The sequence below is a fragment of the Daphnia magna genome, linkage group LG9 (genome assembly GCF_020631705.1).
Source record: "Daphnia magna isolate NIES linkage group LG9, ASM2063170v1.1, whole genome shotgun sequence".
NCBI classification, from domain to species: domain Eukaryota; kingdom Metazoa; phylum Arthropoda; class Branchiopoda; order Diplostraca; family Daphniidae; genus Daphnia; species Daphnia magna.
The window spans coordinates 7,086,058-7,106,625 of record NC_059190.1 but is presented as its reverse complement, the minus strand read 5'-3'; the positions used below and the strand labels follow the sequence as shown (position 1 = coordinate 7,106,625).

General features: G+C 41.0%; 1 protein-coding gene and 2 long non-coding RNA genes across 3 annotated transcripts; all 3 read right to left on the bottom strand.

Annotated features, from left to right (window-relative positions):
• Positions 1–3,875: 3,875 nt before the first annotated feature.
• LOC123475845 lies at positions 3,876–6,343 on the bottom strand. Its single transcript, XM_045178938.1, has 2 exons — positions 4,739–6,343; positions 3,876–4,677 (listed from the first exon to the last, which is right to left on the bottom strand). The coding sequence occupies exons 1-2, from the start codon at positions 4,938–4,940 to the stop codon at positions 4,550–4,552; spliced, it is 330 nt and encodes a 109-aa protein (XP_045034873.1). The 5' UTR covers positions 4,941–6,343; the 3' UTR covers positions 3,876–4,549.
• Positions 6,344–8,389: 2,046 nt separating this feature from the next.
• On the bottom strand, positions 8,390–9,857 carry LOC116933395. Its single transcript, XR_004400085.2, has 3 exons — positions 9,807–9,857; positions 8,645–9,736; positions 8,390–8,569 (listed from the first exon to the last, which is right to left on the bottom strand). It is a non-coding gene; the product is annotated as an uncharacterized LOC116933395 (long non-coding RNA).
• Positions 9,852–11,087, bottom strand: LOC116933396. Its single transcript, XR_004400086.2, has 3 exons — positions 10,519–11,087; positions 9,976–10,084; positions 9,852–9,891 (listed from the first exon to the last, which is right to left on the bottom strand). It is a non-coding gene; the product is annotated as an uncharacterized LOC116933396 (long non-coding RNA).
• Positions 11,088–20,568: the final 9,481 nt, after the last annotated feature.

Here is a 20,568-nt window from a genome sequence, read left to right as displayed (position 1 = left end):
TACCGGAGATCTTCATTGGAGACACTGCCATGGGAGCACCGGTGGAAGAGATGACGGAGGAAGCACCGAAACTAGTAGTCCAGAATTGATGCTGGGTCCCACCCCGATCGAGGAAAGTGGTCGCAACTCAACCACTAGATTTGAATGGGTTTGGCGAAGGCGCACTGGTGGAACCATCCCAAGCATTGCAGAGGACGAAAAGGGTGTCGACGGGTAAGGTTCTAGTTAGCGGAGTGGGAACAATCGGACAGATGACGATAACCCACTTATCGGACCACAAACAATGGATCGAAGAGGGGACGGTGTTAGGAATAATCGAGCCAGTGACCGAAATCAAGGAGGGAGACACGCCAGTAGCCGTCGCGACAGCAGAGGCAGAGAAGAAAGTGCGCCGAGAGCACAAATTTGACAGCAGGATTGGAGAAGGATTAATGCCGACAGACAGAGAAAAGATCCGAGAAGTGTTAGTGGAATATGGCGACTATTTTTCGTGGCCCGGAGACCAACTAGGACTGTGTACGGCAGCAGGGCAGACAATAGAGGCCAGGGGAAAGGACATCCGTGACCGAGAGGCTGAAACTAGAGAGACTATACCCCTGGACGAGGAGGTGCAAGAAGCTCGAAATGAAAGGGTGGACGATCAGGTGCGTCGATCGACACGAGTCCGGATGCCACCGGTACGATACGGACAAATGCCGCAGGTGGCAGTGGGGGCTTTTCTCCTTCTGCTAGGACTACTAGGACCGCGGATGGGGGAACTTTTCCCACCTACTCAACTGCGGTCGGTAGACGACTCAGTAGACGACTCGGAGAGGGAAAAACGAGCGGCGGAACATCATACATACCCATTCGAGCTATGGGGTGTGGGAGCAGCGTTGTTTATGGCCAGTGTGGCTGTGTTCAGCATGCAGTGGTGCCGCGGGAGAAAAGGAGACGTTAATAGGGCCGACCTTCGGGAACGCCTACGGATAGTGGAGGAGTTCGAAAAAGAAGAAGCTAAGAAAGCGACGTGCGCGGCGGTGGAGTACCGCCGAAAAAAAAAGGATGATGTTTTTTTTGGGGGGGGGGTGTCATGTGGCCTATATCATGTACCAATGTTCCCGGTTTTCTTTCGGTATATCTTTTTTTGCAATGTTTTTTTTTTTTTTTTTACTAATGCATTCGGGGACGAATGCAGCTAGAGGGGAGATGTCACGTGGTCAATGACCACGTTATGTGATCCGGTATGGAATGCTACCGGACATGTGACGTCAGTGTTTCCCCCCCATATATAGTCCCCCCGTGGTCGTGTATCAGTGAGCAGTCTTAGTCTTGTGAACCGTCAATACAACATACTGTTACAATATGACAAATTTAAAGATGGAAGTAAAATTTACCTGTAAGTCATCAGAAGAAAGTTTGTTTGCTTCCCAAGTTTTGTTATGTTATATTCCAACGAAAAGTGCAATATTTACTTAGGAATCGCCCCTCCATTTTTGTTGTGATTTTGCGTTGTCGTCTGCTAATTCTTACTTTATGGTAGACACGCATTTGTCTACCATATGGTAGACAAAAGATCTTCCATTCCCCTACTAGCTAAAAGTAAACAAAATTTTCTACCCTTTCTCTACCTTTTTCGTTCTACTACGCGTGGTGGCCGAAAAGTAGGAAAAAGGTAGAAAGCAAAAATTGAGAGTGCATCTTCATTGTTGTTGGCCATAACTGGAGTTGAAACACCTTCACTAGTATCATTATTGGCTGGAATCATAGTTGGAACCTTCTTGACATGCCAACAGTGAGGAAAAATAGACTTTAAATGGGTAGCGTATTCAAATGCCATTTTCCTCATGTTTTTTTCAGTGATACGGTGGTAAATATCAGAAGCTCTTTTTACATAGCTGCTGAGACCATTGAGTAAACAAACAAAAGTGATCATAAATGAATACTGTGTAATATCACAAAATACTTACCTGATATAGGATATTCAGTAACCTCCAATATAGGTAGATTGGTCAAGCTCAGCAAGCTCAATAGTGGAAAATGTCTTGCAATATCGATTCAGAGACCTTCTTGGGATTGACATTTTTTCGGAAACATAAAAAAAAATTTTCTTTTCCAGAACTACCTTTTTTTAGAGCTTGCAAAACGTATACTTCTTGATAAGAAACACCTTCAGTTTTTCTAGAATAATACCTAACCATTTTTTGTAGGAAATTGTGACATTTAGTCAAAAATGACAGATGACAGGGACTTTAAAAATTTGCGGCAATTCGCCCCACCTTGTCACGCAAACTTGCCTCAAACTTAGGTGCCATTGATTAAATCATTTTTGCTACAATTTAGATAATAAATTAGAATAAGAAAAAATCTATTTAAAAAATAAAATTAATTTTCTTTATTTATAATTTTTTTCGGAAATTTGAAGTTGTGAAATTAAGTCCACAGAATAAAAATCTGACAAGGAATGTGACATGCTTTTCGTACTCGAAAACACTTTTATTTTGTATTACTTAACCATTTAGACTATTTCAAAGATTTTTTTTTAAAGATCCACAATTTAAACTTGCGTCATTGATAATTTTTTCAAGGTTGTCACTAAAAGTTCATATCGAAAATCCAGGAGTGCCAACTTACACAAGCACCAACTTGCCCCGTTTTCTCCTACTTATGTTGTACACAGTGGTGGAGGAGTACTTATTTTTCATACTTAACAAAAAGCCTATTTTACTTATTTAATTATCCTACTTAAATTTTGCTCCTACTTATCTGTAATTTCTAGCTTCGTATTTAAGTATGCTAACATACTTGAAAAACAAAACAAAAATTCTTTTGTGGGGTTGAACTACGGACCTCTATGTATTAACATCGCTAGCCAGTCGACCAACTACTCCACAATGTTTACATTTTAATAATATGTTATTTTGCTATACAAATTGGGTATTCGAATAAAAACTTAAAAATTATTTTGTTTCCCCACAAAAATGTTTTCAAAACCGAAAACACCCTCGTTCCCAACGTGCATTAACTCATGTGAAAATATTTTAGTTGGATTAACGTACACTAGTCTAGTGAATAAGCAATGACGAATCACACCACAGGTTGTAGAAAAAGCTTCTCTTTCATATGTTTATTAAAAAACTTATTTTGTTTCTTAATTGACGTTTGTAGCAGAAGGCATCAGCTAATATGCAGACTACACGGTGTGTGCACAGCAGCGACTGAATACTTAATTAAGGGTCTTTCAGTAGGAAAAAGCTACTTAAATCTGGCTTCCCCTACTGAAAACCAGTTTTATACCTATCCCATCGATTTTAAGCATTGTCAAATTTGTTTAAGTATCCTGCGTAGCATACTGATGCATTTGCTTATTAGGATTAACTAACAATCTTTAAATTAGGATTAATTAATATTTTAAAATTATATAATACAATACTATTAGGACTTTGGCTATTAATACTTATTATTACTATATTTTTGAAAATCTTTGAAAGTGCCCAATCGGTCAGGTTTTGATTTCAAGTCAGCATACACAGTCAGTCATTTTAATCATATGAAAATTTTTGCATCGACTGCACTGTTAAATAATGGCCTCTATTTTTAGGTAGACTACTCGGGCAGCATTTTTGATCTGGTCCAATGCAATAAACGTATCATAAATACAATGCTGGTTGCAACATGGGACCGCTCACCCGGTGTTCCATGGGCCAATGTTGCTGCCTATTTAGGTTTTTCTTTTCTGGTTGGACATGGCTGACATTGGCTTTTGAAGTCCCACCAATAACTTGACGGATTTGCGCCAAGATTGGTCCAATGTTCCGCTGAAATCAAACCAGATGAGGATCGAGATGCAGCCAATGTTCCACCAAGATTTAAGCATATCAGGCCCGAGATGGAGCCAATATTTTACCGAGATTGTAGCACTCTAGCACATCAGGCTCAAAATGGAGCCAATGTTAAAGCACATCAGGCCCTAGATGAAGGCACCGTTGTACCGAGATTAAAGCAAATCATGCCCAAGATGAAGCCAATGTTCCACCAAGATTAAAGCACATCAGGCCCAAAGTGGTGCCAATATTCTACCAAGATTAAAGCACATCATGCCCGAGATGAAGCCAATATTCTACCGGGATTATAGCACATTAGGCCCGAGATGGAGCCAATGTTCCACCAAGATTAAAGCACATCAGGGTCAAGATGAAGCCAATATTATTCTAAAATTGGTAGGCCAAGTTAGGAAGTAAACCTCAATTACCAGAGACAAATTTGCATCAAGAAAGGTGTATTGGTCAGGCGATCAAAACTTTTTCACTAATTAGTCAACTTGTTCATCACTTTGATGTTGCTCCTCCATATATTTCTCCACAGCAGCTCTTTTTATCGCCGTCAATTTTTTCCTTTTCTCAACGTCGCCTTCTTCATCAGCTGCACTGGTGAAAACGGCAGCTCCCATTTCCTTGAGAATAGTCTCGTCGGTTAGATCAAATCCCTTGCCCTCTAGCCGACTCCGAATGATGCCTAAAAAATAGATATTCAATACGAATGAATTAATAGATCATTTTAAATTAGGCTATTACGTATTTAAGTTTAAAACCATATTAGTAAGCTCTTCCATTTGCAGATTCATAGCAATTAAAGTTTTCGCTACGTCAACAAGGGCAATGGTTTTGCTAATTACTCCTTCGGCGGGTTCTACTCGTTCTAAATACATTCATAAAAATTGTTAACGAATATTACAATATAAAACAATTGACTTCATTACCAAGCACGAAGAGATTGTCCATATCAACTTGCTCTCCTGATTCAGCTGCATACACAACCAATTCCTTGGTTGAATCCCCTGTTTCAATTATTTCATTATCTATTGGGTTTTCATTGCCATTGCTTTCCAAATCATCGTCTTCACTTTGTTTTTCTTCACTATCTTTGTCTTCAACTTCTTCATGTTCTTGTAATTTCGACATAGGGCTAAAGGCTGGTGAAGAAATGCTTTTCCCGTCACTTTCTCTGTCACTGTCCGATTCGGAAGACGATTGACGATTTTCAGCATTCGGCTTTGACGATGTTGAACATTCAGGGTTCTCAGCGATTTTTTCTAATAAAAAAAATATTTTCAATACAGTTTCATAGATCACTTATTTCACACACACACCATTGATTGTGGGAACAGCAGCCAGCGTTTTTGACAGATTTTTCCCTTTATTACTTTGGGATTTAGTCTGAGTAGTAGGCCCAACTGAAAGTAATACAACATATGTAAAATGTTATAGTGAGTTGTGTAAACAATTATATCAAGGTCTATACCTTTCGTTGTACTATTTCCAATTCTGGCACTAGAAGACTGGCTTGCTGTACCACTAGCTTTATTTGTTTTACCAGTCAACCTACCAGAAACGAAGAGGAAAAAAATCATATTACAACCACACACATTCTCTGTTAAACAATAACATACCTTTAGGAATGTTTGGTGGTTGGACAACAGTCGTTGGGTTGATTTTTTGCTTTTTAAAGGAATCTGCTCTGACGAAAGCTCTGCATAATTCAAATTACCCCTTTTACGAGGAGATCTATTTCAAACCAAGTTTGGTTTTCCAGAATCAGCACCACTCATTCTTGCCGGCGTATTGGGAAATGTGTATAGTAACAATATGCGCTAGATAGCCCAATTTAGAGATATTGTAGTCTGCAAATTCAGATGTTGCAAATTTTTTTAAATAAGGAATTAAATAATTCGTTTTACCGTAGTTCACCTGTTTTCCTATACTTTCTTCATAACTTCTAAAATCTTAACTTCCAAGTGATTTAATTATTTTGATTAAAGCTCAAAATGCATGTTACTTTATTTTTTATTGTTATAAAGCAATTCTTATTTCAGACCCCACCAGACTACCAATCTAAAACCAACACTTATTTTATCTACATTCACCAAGACTGAAATTCCAAGACAAATAATATATTTATTCAAGCTTATAATGGTACTATCCCGGTAACCCATCTGAAAAAATCAAATTTTGGGAATAGTGTTAATATCCAAATCTTTGCGCAATTGCAAAATACTGTTACATACTTTGTCGTCATATGTGGTGCAGCAATGGAACGATACAGCAGCCTCGGGTAGTGGGAATCACCCAGCATTTAGACACCAACTGCAAATCGTCTATGTGAACACATTTCTCTTGCGATTCCATACCACTCGATTTGCTGATGTCTAGGTTTTTGGACTTCATGAAAAATTATTGCCTTGTAACATGAATGGCTTGAATGATACTCGAGTGTTGGAGAAACTCATTATTTTGACAACCATTCCATTGTCGCAAAGGTAAAAAGAGTCTTTCTTTGTACCAGGTTTTACATGATGCTTGAGTGTTCTCAGCGAAGCTACTGGACTGTCATGGTTAAAACTAGATTTCCTGCTCGTTGTTTCCATCTAGATACTTTTTCAAGTACTGGTATTCGCTTTACGATTTGTGCGAGCACTTTGTTTGGAGATCTCATGAGCATTTTCATCTGACCCAGGTAAGTTTCAAATGCAAAAGCAGAGCAAGAATCAAGTGAGCCATGTATTTCATAGTCATCAACTAAACGAATGAGTAAATGAACATTGTAAATGAGGTGATTCTTGCCATAAACTTCTCCAAATTGAAAAGCAAAATAATGAAAACAATCTCGGGCCAAGTTAGAGTAGGTGTTGGACAAAGTAGACTAGCAGAGAATACGAATTGCCAAATAAAATACAAAAAATAGTTGTGCTTTTCTCTTGATAAAATTCCCTTTAAGATTACTGGTCCAATATAAAGAAGAATTGTACGCAATTCATTGGCTTTTAACTGTTTGGGATATTTCAGTGTAGTAGGTATTCTGTGAAATTCTTCTGGATACGAAAGACGAATCCTACGTAGTCTCTTCTCCAGTTGAAACCTCTCCCATGAGCCAAGTCGATCTTTAAAATGCTTCTTGCTACAGTTTCCTGTCCAAATCCTCAACAACCGTATAAAAACATCAAGAAGAACAAGATGCATGTAGTCCAGAGGGAAACTTGATATCATGTTGATCTTTAAATCCAGCAGCGGACTATTTTTCAATAATTGATCCGTCACGTCTGCCTTGACAGATTTAATTGCACACAAAAGGGGGGACGGGAGCATACAAATGTTGTTACTTACCGGGAGTGGGAATCCATGTCGATGTCTCGTTGCTAGCAGTAGAAATGAAGATGTCGGGGCCGGAAGCGCGGATCGGGGCTGCAATGGGGAGCGGTGGTATACCGGGTAGCACGTACGCATAAACCGAGAGTTTGCCCAAAACGTTTATTTCCTTCAGTAAGCAAGCACTTCAATGGGGAACACAAAGAACAACACTCAGCAGTTCCGCCGATTGCTAAAAAGGGACTGTCGGGTGACGAAGAAGATGTCGGTTTTATACTGCCCCTAAGTTTTGGGACGCTAACGTTGGCGTGGGCCGAAAAAAAGAAAGTATAGGCCACCAGTTCACGCAGAAATGTGGACTCGTGTGGAGGTCTAAAGGAAACGCAAGGCATTGACACTTCGGTCAAGCGGAAGAAGGAAATAAAAACGATAACATCGATAGCGAGGGGAGGAAAAAAGGGTCAAGGGAAGGGACCATGGTTTACACAAGTTCAATATAACAAGTTAAAATTTTTATTTTTTAAAAAATTCCAGAGTCCTTATAATTTTCTGTGTGGTGGTTCTTGTGTACCTGATTTCGGAAAGTGGCGTCTGTTCGAAGAAAAACATCGACTAACTCCGGGAAAGCAAGGCAGCGATGGACTGGATCATATACACCGGTTTGGTTGCAACGTTCGCAGCCACCATAGCACCCATGCCCAGTAATGGCCTTTAGAAATTTAGACAATTTCTAAAGGCCATTACTTGCAGGAGCGTCACAGACGAAAGCAGTTATTTCGACTGAGTAAACTTTGCTTTCGAATTCTAAACCTTCACTTTGCAATTGGATCAGCTCAGTAACAATGGTCGGAAGAATTCTTCTAAATTTTTTGGTTTTCGTTTACCAGAAAAAAGACTTACCACAAAAGGCAAAGAATCAAGTGAGTTGGTTACTCGACATAGTATTGGCCATAGGTCGACGGAATTCGTTTTGAAGACACTAGTACCATCAATGTTAATTTGAATTTTGATAGTAAGAATGTTACGGTCAACCAAGCCTTTATTCAACTTTGCCAAGAGACCTTTTTTCAAAGAGAAATGATGGAATGACTTGCTATTGATTGGAGTATTTGTTGTTTGGAGTATAGTCCTTGGGTAAATTGGTATCTTGTGACCCAGTGCTACTTTTAACTTAGCAATAGCTCCAAGGGCGCTAAGAGAAAGTTTTTTCCTTGCATATAATAAGGCAAGTTCTTTCAAGATGTCTTCTTTGCTTGAAATAAGCTGAACGTGATCGGCACTATTCACTTCGTTATGGTCTGAGTCGGCAGTTTCCAGCAGGTCCAGTAATATCAACAGTATTACCAGAATTATGAGGCCTGGCAATGTCAGCCTGGTTGCCAACATGAAGCTGCAGTAGTTAGCCTGCATCATCATCTGCGATAGTCGGGTTTTCTACTTCTTCATTTCTATGCACGCAATTTGAAAAGTTCACATTGTAATTTAAAGTCACGACCTGTATTGCACACATTAGTGCATATTACCTTGTAACTGGAAAATGTACCGGCTGCTCAACAATAGTTTGACAACTGGTTTGTTTTGTATTTTTCAACAATTCTGCCAATTTTCTGTCAACAGCACGTTTTCTTGCGAATCTTGACACTTTCTTCATGTTCTAACACACAGCTAGTTAAATACAAGGAGGCTATATAGTAGATCTTTTACTCCGAAAGCTTTTGGTAATAATGTCAGTGTAGTGATGACGGATTTACGTGTTCTGGAGACTTGTAATCTTGTGATTGAATTTCCAAGAATGGCTTGTATGTCAACTTATGTTGGAATTCGACTACTGAAAATGATATATTGAAAGTGTATTAGTTATTCGATGTACAACAATAACACCATTTCGAAATCGATCCAACATTGTTTACACTCAATAAACAACAAATAAAATACATAATAAATACTCCAAATGCCATTTTAAATAAAAATTAAAAAAACGGAAAAACCTGTCACAAAATTTTCTTCGTAGAAATTCAGTTATCGCAGAATGTTGGTTATTCGATGTGAAAACTTGTACGTTGCGGGCCAATTTCTGAATTTGGCCCTGTGTTGTTTTCGTATCGTCCTCTAGCAATGAATTTTATGAGCGAAAAGCAATGATGGCTGAATGTTGGTTATCCGATGGTAGACTTGTATTTGCGTAGGTTGATTTCTACGGTTGGCACAAGTAAGCACTTAGCTCGTTATTTCATTAATGTATTCATTGGAGAAATTCAGTATTCGCAGAATGTTGGTTAACCGAAATGAAGACTTATATGTCATGGGCAAATTTCTGAACTTGGCCCTGTTCTAAACTAATATTGTAATTTAACTATTACATAATTCCCAGTACTATAGTGTTGGTAGAATGTCGACTATGAATAGTATTTATCTTTTAAATTGACAAGCTTGACCATATGTTGTACCAACCTCTTCATTTCATTTCTGTTGAAAGTTCAGAATTTCAGTGTCTGTATAACGTTGGCTTCCCTATAGAGGACTTGCAATACTCGTGATGAATTCTGAAGCTGGTCCCTATTCCAAACCAACATTGGAATTCGTCTGTTAAAATGAAGTGTTGGTTGTACAGTATCCTGCACAAAAAGGTGAACACCGATTTATTTTTAAAAAGCCATCTGTGGGTAGAAAATATTAATAGTTTACCTTTTTAAGGAGAGGTAGGGTGGTTTTGGCGCAAAATCATTATAAGGGGGGTTGGTTAATGTTAGTCCAGACATCTTTTTTTGCCCTAGGTATTTATAAATAAATAACATACATAATAAATACTCCAAATGACATTTTAAATAAAAATAAAAAAACTCACAAAACTCACTTTATCTATCTTATCACCATTTTTATCTAAATTAGTTCGTTCATTAATAAATGATGTGGCGTAGCGGTAGAGTATAAGACAGCAAATCAAAAGATCCAAGGTTCGAATCCTAGCATGGACAAGTCTTTTTTCAAAAAATTTACCTCAAAGTAGGTAGTTCATAAAATTACTGAATTTTTCAGTAGCCTATTAAAATTAAGTATCTTATACAAATTTAGTACGAAAAAAAATCTAGTAGGCTGGCCTTTTTCAAGTATCAAAAATTAAGTATTTTGTCGCCGCTGTGTGAGGTAACGTTGGCAACGGGAAATTGAAATAAAAGTTTGAAAGCACTTGCTTTTCCATAAAATACTTTATGAAAAGTTTCTTATTTACTTAAAGCACTTTATTTGTTAAAAGTACTTTATTCCTTTAAAAACACTTATCAAAAAACTTTTACAATTTTTTTAAGTATGTTCAATGTGATAAGTATAATCATTTTAGTTTAAGTATGGTAAAAACGAATAAATTAATTTTCCTATTTCAGTGCGCTAAAATACCTACTTTAATTTTAAAGTACTGTACAGTGTACAGAAACAATTAAATGGTGAAAATAAGTACTCTTCAGCCGCTGTGTAGTAATCGGACCATATTATATTGTTAAGAAAAGAGGGTAAGGAACAGCTTAGGTGGGTGTCTTTGAAAACGGGCTCGGTCTATTTCCTGACTTTAGCAGACAAATACAGGTTAGTCTTGATCACGCGTCTCGCGTTTACACCGGTGCCTGCATAACCGCAGCGCACCACGAACACACCGGAGCCTGCATTACCTCAGCGCACCATGAACACACCTGTGCCTGCATTACCGCAGCGCACCACGAACGGTCGAATTACCACAACCGTTCGGACCTGGCCATGCGGAGACCACTAATACTAGCACACAAACACATGTCGCCAGAAACTGTTGAGTCCGGCTGGTTTCACACCGAGAGCAAGACTGCCCCAATTACAATAGAGAAGATGGGGAAAAACAAAGGGAATAAGAAGTCGTCACGTCGACGAAGAGGGAAGGTCTGCTAAAGGGCGAAGACGTTCACATAACGTTACAAATAACGTTACAAAATTAAATAATTTTTTTGTGGCAAAATAATAATCTATTGTCAAAAATTTTTTCAATTCCTGGGTTGTTCTAGTCTTTTCGAAAAAAGCTAGTATAAAAATTTGGAAACACTTCAGTTTCCCTCATAACACTATTAAGGGTAAAATTAGGGCGAATATAAAACTCGCCAAAATTCTAAAAAACATTATTTTTCATTGAAACTTACACCATAAGTAGATAACATATTCATCTACAAAAGTGTAAAGTTTTAAATAAAAGTAACGTCATTTAGAAAGTGACATTGATATTTTTGGTCAACGGAGTAGCACAATCAAACCCTAATGGAAAAATATCAGTCGATTTTTCCTTTTTTTTCAAAATGATTAAAAACATTACCCTCCATTTCAATGTATTCTTCTGGCGCTACGTGTGTCATTAAAACTCAAATAACTATTTAACGGCTAGAGATCTTCAAATCACTAACACTTGAATTTTTTGTAGGAGTAACTCCCACGCCCCTACACACTCGTTCATCGATTAAGAACACAAGCTTTTCCCCCCACAAGCGCTGTGCTAAAACCGCGTTTTTCACCAATGAAAATAAAATATTTTGAACAACTCGAAATTAATTTTTTTTTGCATTAAAAAATGCGGTGTTCTTTATTTAATAGCATTATTTATTGTTTTATTTAAAAATGTTTTTATTTGGAACCCTTTCCTATCTCTTGTAGTTTACTCGCTATGAACTTCGAGAGCGAAAATCTTACCTTCGCCTTCAGTCCCTAGGGGAGCTAGTGTGCTTTTACGTAACGGGGAGAAATCAATGTCGGGATTCTAATAGAAAAACGCTATTCATGAATTTAAAATGTATTGATTGTTTGTTGATTAATTGGCATTTTTCTACTAAAATCCCACCATTTTGCGGGATTTTACGGGATTTGCTTTCGTGTGATGTATGGCGCATCCATGTAAGTTTTATACCCTGAACGGTATTTGTGCGTTATTTTTTTGTTAAAAATTGGTGATCCGATCAATCTGTGATGATCGGATCGGCGATCAAATTTTTGTCGATCATTCTGCCCGATCATTTCTGGGCAACACCTAGTATTGAAAATTCACACTGTTTGATGAATTTTGTATTTGATATGAAGAATTCTATATGATTTTACTCGTCCCAGCCAAAAACACAACACAATTAAATGCATGTTTAAATACCAGTTTATATTGGGACACTTCAGGACAATATAAATTATGTATTGAATAATCCGTAAGTCTGAAATATTATTTTTAGATAAATGGAAAACCGTAGACTGGGGCTACTTTACACAAAAGATGCAAATTTTTCGCTGTTTTTTACCATAAATCCCGTACTGCACTTTAAATTTTTGATTACTACTTTTAGACGGCTTTTGGCTACCATTTGGTAGCGAAATGAAACATCCTACCAAATGGTAGTACTTGCTACCATTTGGTAGAACAATCGTCGAAATTTATATAGTATAGAAAAAGTAGGGAAAAGTAAATCCTTTACCAATGGGTCTACCATTCAAAAATTTCACATTGGAAGGCCACACTACCATTGAATTGTCGCTACCATTTACCCTCCATTTCCCTACCTTTCTCCCACTTTTCGTCCTACCAAATCCTACTTTTTTTCAATTTTAATAAACGCGCGAAAAATATTTGATTTGAATGAAGCATGACTGCTTACTCTTTATTGAAAAAATAAAAAAAAATAGCAATTTCCTTGCTGCTTTGGGAAACATGTAACATAGATAACACATACATTTCTTTATACTTAGAACAAAGGTCTTCTTCTGAACTGCGGAGAATGCACTTCGAATGAAGTTACTGAACATGGGCTACCATACTTTTCACCATCAACAGTTCAACAATTAATTAAGATGTCTAGATTAACTCGTTAAACAAAACGTAGGGAAACACGAAACATTTTTGAAAAAAAAAGATTCACTGTGGCGGCTTTATTTTTTGATTGGCCACTTTGCTACGCATTTAACAGTGTAAAAAAATCTGCCACAGAAGGACGCACTCGAGAGGTCACCGACTCTTTTTCCCGAGGTTCACCCCTTGAGAAAAAGCGGAAAAAGGGGTAGAAATCACGGAAATTTAGGAAAATCATGGAAATTTAGGGAAATTGCGCAAATAAAAATAATTATTATTACAACGTCCGATTAACTGCTTTAGATGATTCTTTAGTTAGTTTTAACTAATTCAGGTGTATTACAAGTGAATTACTCGTGAATTATTCTTATATTTTGTAACAAAATGCCATAATTTTGATTTTTGAAGCATTCTTTTTTATGTATCACGGCAACTCTGTAGTCGCTGAACAAGCGAAATGCAGCAGATGACGCATTGACGTGAAAAAGTGGCACCAAAATGGAAGATCTTGAAATAGACGTTTTCTATCTTTTGAGGGAAAATGGACTCTATCTGGCGTCTCATATGATTAATATTCTTAAAAAACTAGGATATAACGACCTTAGGACTCTTGCTCAAGTTGAAGACGCAGAATTTCTTCAAGCCGCTGTCGTAGAGTCTTTCGTTGATTGTGAAGAGTATTCGGCACTCCCTGAAGAACAGAAGAAAGCGTTACACAGCAGCGGCTCCCCACTTATTGTTTCCTACTTAAGAGGTGCCAGGATCTCTTACATGGCTTTGGATACTTAAATTCCTCCCATACTTACACGAGATTTCCTACTAAAAAACCTGTTTCATGTAAGAATGTTGTAAGTAGTTAAGTAGGCTCAATAAAGGGTCTAGCCTACTTAAAATTCATTCGCACTTTTTTTTCTAAAGGGCAATTATATAATCTTTAGTCAAAAATTCAGCAAATGACTTTTATCATATCGAAATTTGTTGTGGTTATTAAGGTATTGTCACGTGGAGATCACGTGACATACGCGTGAGACACACCCCACACTCACCTCCTTCTTGGAAACAAGCAAGGGCGAATGTACGAGTACGTTCGACCTTGCTTTGTCTGAATGTTGCGGTAGCATCACAGGACGCTTGCACCTTCTCTGACGCTTCGGGGAAACAAGCAAGGGCGAATGTACTCGAACGTTCGGCCTTGCTTTGTAGTAAATGGTTAAGGGTATCTTCTTCTTTTGTAGAAACAAGCAAGGGCGGATGTACTCGTACAACCGACCTTGCTCAGTAATAAGTCATACGGGTTATCTCGATTGTTCGTAGAAACAGCAAGGGCAAAAGCACTCGATGATTCAACCTTGCTGTTCACCTACCATAAATAGGCGGTGTAGTGTCTCTTGAATGCAATGTTGTTACTTGACGTCTTAAAGTGTGGACGTCCTAATACACTCGTGTTACACATCACCCCCAAGTGTAACAAATGGTGGAGATGCAGCATTACTAAGGAGACAAGGCAAGGAAGTTTATCTTATAGTATTATTCATTGTCAGAGGCGAAAATCGTTTAGGGGCTCTACCACAAGCGGTTTAACCAACGGGTTGTGCCAAATCTGAAATTGTTGGATACGGAGCCACGTTTTCGGCTGACAGTGAGTAAGACTATTTGGTTTCTATTAGCGTTCTCTCAATGAAATCGTTTATTGCTGTGACAAGATTTTGAGGTATTGTAATGCAGAAAGACATTAATCATTTTTTTTTGCTGGAGGTAAATGATAAAGTCATCGAATCGACGTTGGCCTAGTTGTCCTAGGGATCCGAGCAGACGTTTACACCCTTTGCCTCCATCTACGCGCCTGGTACCGGAACAGCAGTTGGAAGGAAAAACTGTTAAGCCGGACAGCACAGAGGACGTAGTGGGAAATGGGCAGCGGGTAATCCAGGCTGAAAAAAGGTTGGAGAGTACTGCGAAAGATCTTGAAGAATCTTACGTAGACAAGAGTATTGAGGCAGTTATAAAAGGTAGCGAAAAAAGTGAAGACGACGAGTTGGAGAGTACTGCGAAAGATCTTGAAGAATCTAACGTAGACAAGAGTATTGACGACGCACACGAAAGTAGCGAAGAAAGCGAAGAAGAGGAAAACGGGGATAGCACTGACGAGGAGCAGTTATTTTGCAGATACCGATAGTGATTCAGGTACTGGCATTATGCCTCCTCAGATAAAGTTTTTGAGTCCCAAGGTCTTTAAGGCAACGCCGGAAGATGACGCCTTTGACTGGCTTGAGCGTTACGAGTCAACGGGAGCGTACAATCAATGGGGCGATACGGAGCTAAGGGCGAATTTCAGCATGTATCTGGATATAGCGGCAAGAAAATGGTACCTGTGCTCCACACTTCCGACGGAGTGGCGTGATTTACCCATACGACCGGGGGTTGGCCTCAACGCAGCTGATCTTCCGGCAGTAACTGGAGTCAGAACACTGTTTTTGAAAGAATTTCAGCAACAAAACTACAAGCTGTTCCAGGAAACAAGCTTCAGGAACCGGGTTCATGGTATCGAAGAAGCGACAACTAACTACTATTACGATGTTATGGATCTTTGTAGGGTGGTGGATCCAACAATGGCGGAAGCCACCAAAGTCGACTACCTTTTTGGGGGATTACGGCCCTCGTTGGTCGAAAAATTGTACCCGTTACAACCCAAAACAGGCGAAGAATTTTTAGAGGCGGCGAAACGGTTTACTGAGGCCAAGCTCTTGGCCAATAGACGAAACTGGCCGGACGCGGTGCTCGGGGTGGCAGCAACCAGAGTGGCGGATGTTCCAATTGATTTCATTCGGACCCTTCCAAAACCAGCTCCAACTGTGGCTGATACGGAATTATGGAAAGTAATTAAAGAACTGCAAGGTGCGGTAGAAAGTTTGAAGATTCAAGCAACTCCACCTCCGAAGAGACCAGGAAACGAGAAGACAGTTACGTGGGGAGAGTCAGAGAGAATCTACAGAAACAATAACGGAGTACTCAAATGTTACTGTTGTAACGGAACGGGGCACATGGCCCGGAATTGTTGGGAAAATCCGCAATCTGCTCGTTTCCGACAACGACCCTACTCATGTCCTCCTGGCCCACAGAGAGGGCCGTTGGGTCCTCCCGCGCCAATCAACATCGTGTCCCAGCTAGCCGAGACGACTGCAGATTCATCAACACAGGACGAGATAAAGGAGCAACCTATCCTTAGACTAGATTTCAGCAAGCTGATCAGAGAAGAAGTCACTTGTGGAACACGGCAAGTAATGGCAGTCGTCGACACAGGGGCAGCACTGACAGTTATATCACCGGAGCTGCTACGTGCATCCCAGTTCGTGATGCGTCCATGGGACGGACCGCGGGTGGTGATGGCTAATGGAGAACAAGCAACGTTGATGGGAGCAGCCACCATTTCGGTCAACCACAAAATGGGAACAGCAACTGGCGAAGCGGTGGTATTTGGGATGGACGGAATTGATTTGATTTTGGGCAATGATTTCCTGAAACAGTATGGCAAAGTAAACATCGATTATCGAGAGCCGAAGGCCTCAATTACTTTTGGAGATCAGCCTCTTGCAGCCATTACATCGCAGCGGACAGATCACCAAACACGGTCGGTTAAATTGATTACCAACGCTGATGTAACAATCCCTTCTTTCTCAGTGGCCAATGTGATGACAGTAGCGCCAGCTTTACAGGCGGAGAACTTTTGTTTCGAACCATCAGGAAAACTTCTACAAACCAAGGGAGTGTCGGTGGGACACGCGTTACTGGCAACCAAAGTGGATTTCACTCCGTTGGCCAATTTTACGTCGACTAGCGTGTGGATTCCAAAGGGGACGACATTGGGAGTCATCAGTGGCTACGATGGAGAAGTGCTGAGCTGTGGCCTAACGACAAAAGAAGAGAACGCCCCAATGACCAGACCACCAACAAAGGAAGAAGTGAATCAGCGCAGGACACTCATAGACGACCTCAAAAAACAAGTCAATCATGGCATTCTGAAAGACAAACGTGAAAAAATGTTCCAATTGCTAGAAGAGAATTTGGAATGTTTTGCGGCAAACGCTTCGGAAGTAGGCCGCTGCAACATATCCGAACACAACATTGAAACGGGAGATTCCCCGCCAATCCATCAGGCCCCGTATGCCAGCGCGTGGAAGGCTAGAACCATCGTGAACGAACAAGTAAAAAGTTTGGAAGAGGCGGGAATTATCGAAATTTCGGACAGCTCGTGGTCCGCACCGGTGGTGCTAATCAGAAAGAAGGATGGAACATGGAGATTCTGTGTCGATTACAGAAAGCTAATTCAGTCACGGTACGGGATGTTTATCCTCTACCAAGCATTGCGGATGTGCTGAGTCGATTGGAAGGAGCAGAATTTTTTTCCATCCTCGACTTACAAGCCGGATATCATCAGATTCCAATGAGAGACGAGGATCGTCACAAGACTGCCTTCATTACGGCTGATGGGTTGTACCAGTTCAAGGTACTCCTATTTGGCCTATCGAACGGTCCCAGTTCATTCCAGCGGTCCATGGATATTATACGGGCCGGACTTCGATGGACAGCGTGCCTCGTCTACTTAGATGATGTCATAGTGTACTCGTCAACAATTGACCTCCATGTCGAACAACTAAGGTTGGTATTGGAGAGTTTAAAGAAAGCGGGCCTTAAGTTGAAGGTGTCCAAATGTCATTTTGCGGAAACCAGTTTGAAAGTATTAGGTCATGTAGTGGATGCGGATGGTATTCGTCCAGACCCGGACAAATTAGCAGCGGTAAAGGAGTTCCCACCGTGCAACGAAGGAAAGACGGTGGCTCTTAAAGTGAAGAAAGTACAGAGCTATCTTGGCCTGTGCTCTTATAGCTTCAACACACTGAAGCAAGCGCTGCTTGCAGCCCCAGTCCTGGCTCATCCGAATTATGACCTACCAATGGAAATCATTCCCGATGCCTGTGGCTACGGCATTGGTGCGGTATTGGCACAACGAGTGGAAGGGCAAGAACATCCGTTGGCCTATGCCAGCCGCCTGTTAAGCAGCTCCGAAATAAATTACAGCATCACCGAGAAAGAATGCCTGGCCTTGGTTTGGGCCTTTAAAAAATTTAAAGGTTATGTATGGGGATGCAAGATCGTGGTAGTTACAGACCACCAGGCGCTGTGTTGGTTGTTAACCAAACGAGATCTCGCTGGACGGCTAGCCCGTTGGAGCTTGTCGATACAGGAGTATGACATCGAAATCCGGTATAGAAGCGGAAAACTCCATGACAACGCAGATTGACTCTCGCGATGCCCTTTACCCGTGACCAAAGACCAAGAAGAAGATCGCTGTGTGGCCATTGGACTTGTGGGGAGTAGCAGATCGGTGGATTTTGGACCGGAGGAAGAATTCGTTGCGGAGCAGCGTTGGGTCCCGCGGTGGCGTCGTCTGATGGACCAGTTGGAAGCAGGTCGTGCAACGTAAAAAACTTCTGTCTATTCAATGGGCGACTATGCTTAAAGACCATTAAAAACGGTAAACAGTATCGTCGCCTGTGCGTCCCACGTTCCTTTCGGGAACGCGTCGTAAAGGCATACCATGACGACTTGATATCAGGGCATATGGGAGTTCGACGCACTCTAACGAAAATTTCTAATCGATTCTTTTGGGAGCGTTTGGCGATTGATGTTACGAATTATGTGCAATCATGTCCTAATTGCCAGGGTCGAAAAGGAGTGAACAAACGGCCAGCCGGTTTCCTGCAGTGTATTCAGGTGGCACGTCCATTTCAAAAGGTGGGAATCGACCTCTTAGGTCCGTTTCCCATGTCCAACACCGGAAATAAGATGATCATCGTTGCTGTTGACTACTTAACGAAGTGGGTGGAACTACGGGCAATGCCCAACGGAAAGGCGGATATGGTGGCAACATTTTTCGTTGAACAAATTGTGCTGCGTCATGGAGCACCGGAATCCATCATTTCGGATCAAGGGAAATGTTTTATAGCTGCGCTTACCCAAGAAGTCATGAAGAATCTTGGAACCAACCACAAGACAACGTCAAGTTACCATCCACAGGCAAACGGATTGGTTGAGCGGATGAATCACACCTTAGCGGCTATGCTCTCAATGTATGTCAGCACGGACCATAGAGACTGGGACGAGGCATTACCTTACGTGTGTTTTGCTTACAACACGGCGCGGCAGGAATCTACGGGATATTCACCATTTTTTTTGCTTTACGGGCGTGAACCAATGTTACCTATTGATTTGGAATTAGGTGCGGATGCCAACCCTCGGCTGGTTAGGTCGGGAACGGCTCCGGATTATGCAACCCAGGTTGTGACCGAATTGGCGAAGGCTCGAGCATTGGTGCACACGCGATTGGGAGTCGCCCAGGACAACCAGCGACGAGAGTATGACAGTTGCCACAGAGAGCTTCAATTTCAAGTAGGAGACCAAGTCCTGGTGTACAAACCCTTTCGAAAAGTAAAACGAGCAGAAAAATTGCTTCATCGCTGGCAAGGACCGTTCAATGAGATCCGACAGACAACTCCCGTGAACTACGAAGTGAAGTTAAGTTCCGGATCAAGAAAATCGGATATTGTGCACGTCATAAAGATGAAACTTTTTCACGACTTGGTCGAACGAGGTCCAAATTTGAACACGGAATCCACAGAGGCGACACGTGAGACACCTCTACCAAACGCCCCTCAACCACCTGTGAGGATTCATCGGGAGACGGGTACGGATAATGGAAACCACGGTGAGAGGGCTGTAGTTTTACCCGACAACAGCGTCCGTCCAGTACCGTCATCTGGGGGAGTTCGTCAGCCAGAGACAGCAAGCAGGCCGGCCCGCCTTCCCACAAGGATACAGCCGGCTCGTCGAGCTGGTCGACCGAATCGTTACCTCGCTTTGTTGCTGCCTTACACAATTTGTGTATTGGCCTTTCTCGGGTCAGTCAAGGTAGATGCGTTGCTTGTCCGAGACACCGTGATTTTCAATGAAAAGCCGGGTGTCGCGTTCGGAGAATTGTTCTGGACAGTCATAACAGACCTCGATATACGACCGGCAGAGGCAGTGGTTCAGACATTGAAAGTGAGGCTGAAGGAGTACGCGGACATGGCCGTTAAATGCTGTGAAACAGGAAATCAACAAGGTGCATCGGCGGCCAAAAAACTTGATGTCAAGTGTCATTGGTTTGAACGTGAGTTAAATCAATCAGAACATCGACTAGCAACTTTTCGGGACGCCATTGGTTCTCCTTCAAACAACTCCTCCAACAACGTCCTCCTCCAAACAACGTCGAGCGGTGATCGATGGCGGCGGATCAGCGTTAAAATGGCTGTTCGGAGTAGCCACCCAGGCTGATCTCGCTGGATTGAATAAGAAGATCAACGGCCTTACACACCGGGAAAATGAAATAGTCCATTTGATGGACCAACAGGCAACCGTAGTGAACGAATCACTTTGGGAGATCCGGACAAATACCAAGTTGATCCAGGAGTTGGAAGGACAAACGGCGGAATTAACAAAGAATTACAAAAATTTGCTTGGACGAATGGCAGAGCGTCAAGCTTACATGATCGAGTATTTCGATTTTTTCATCAATCT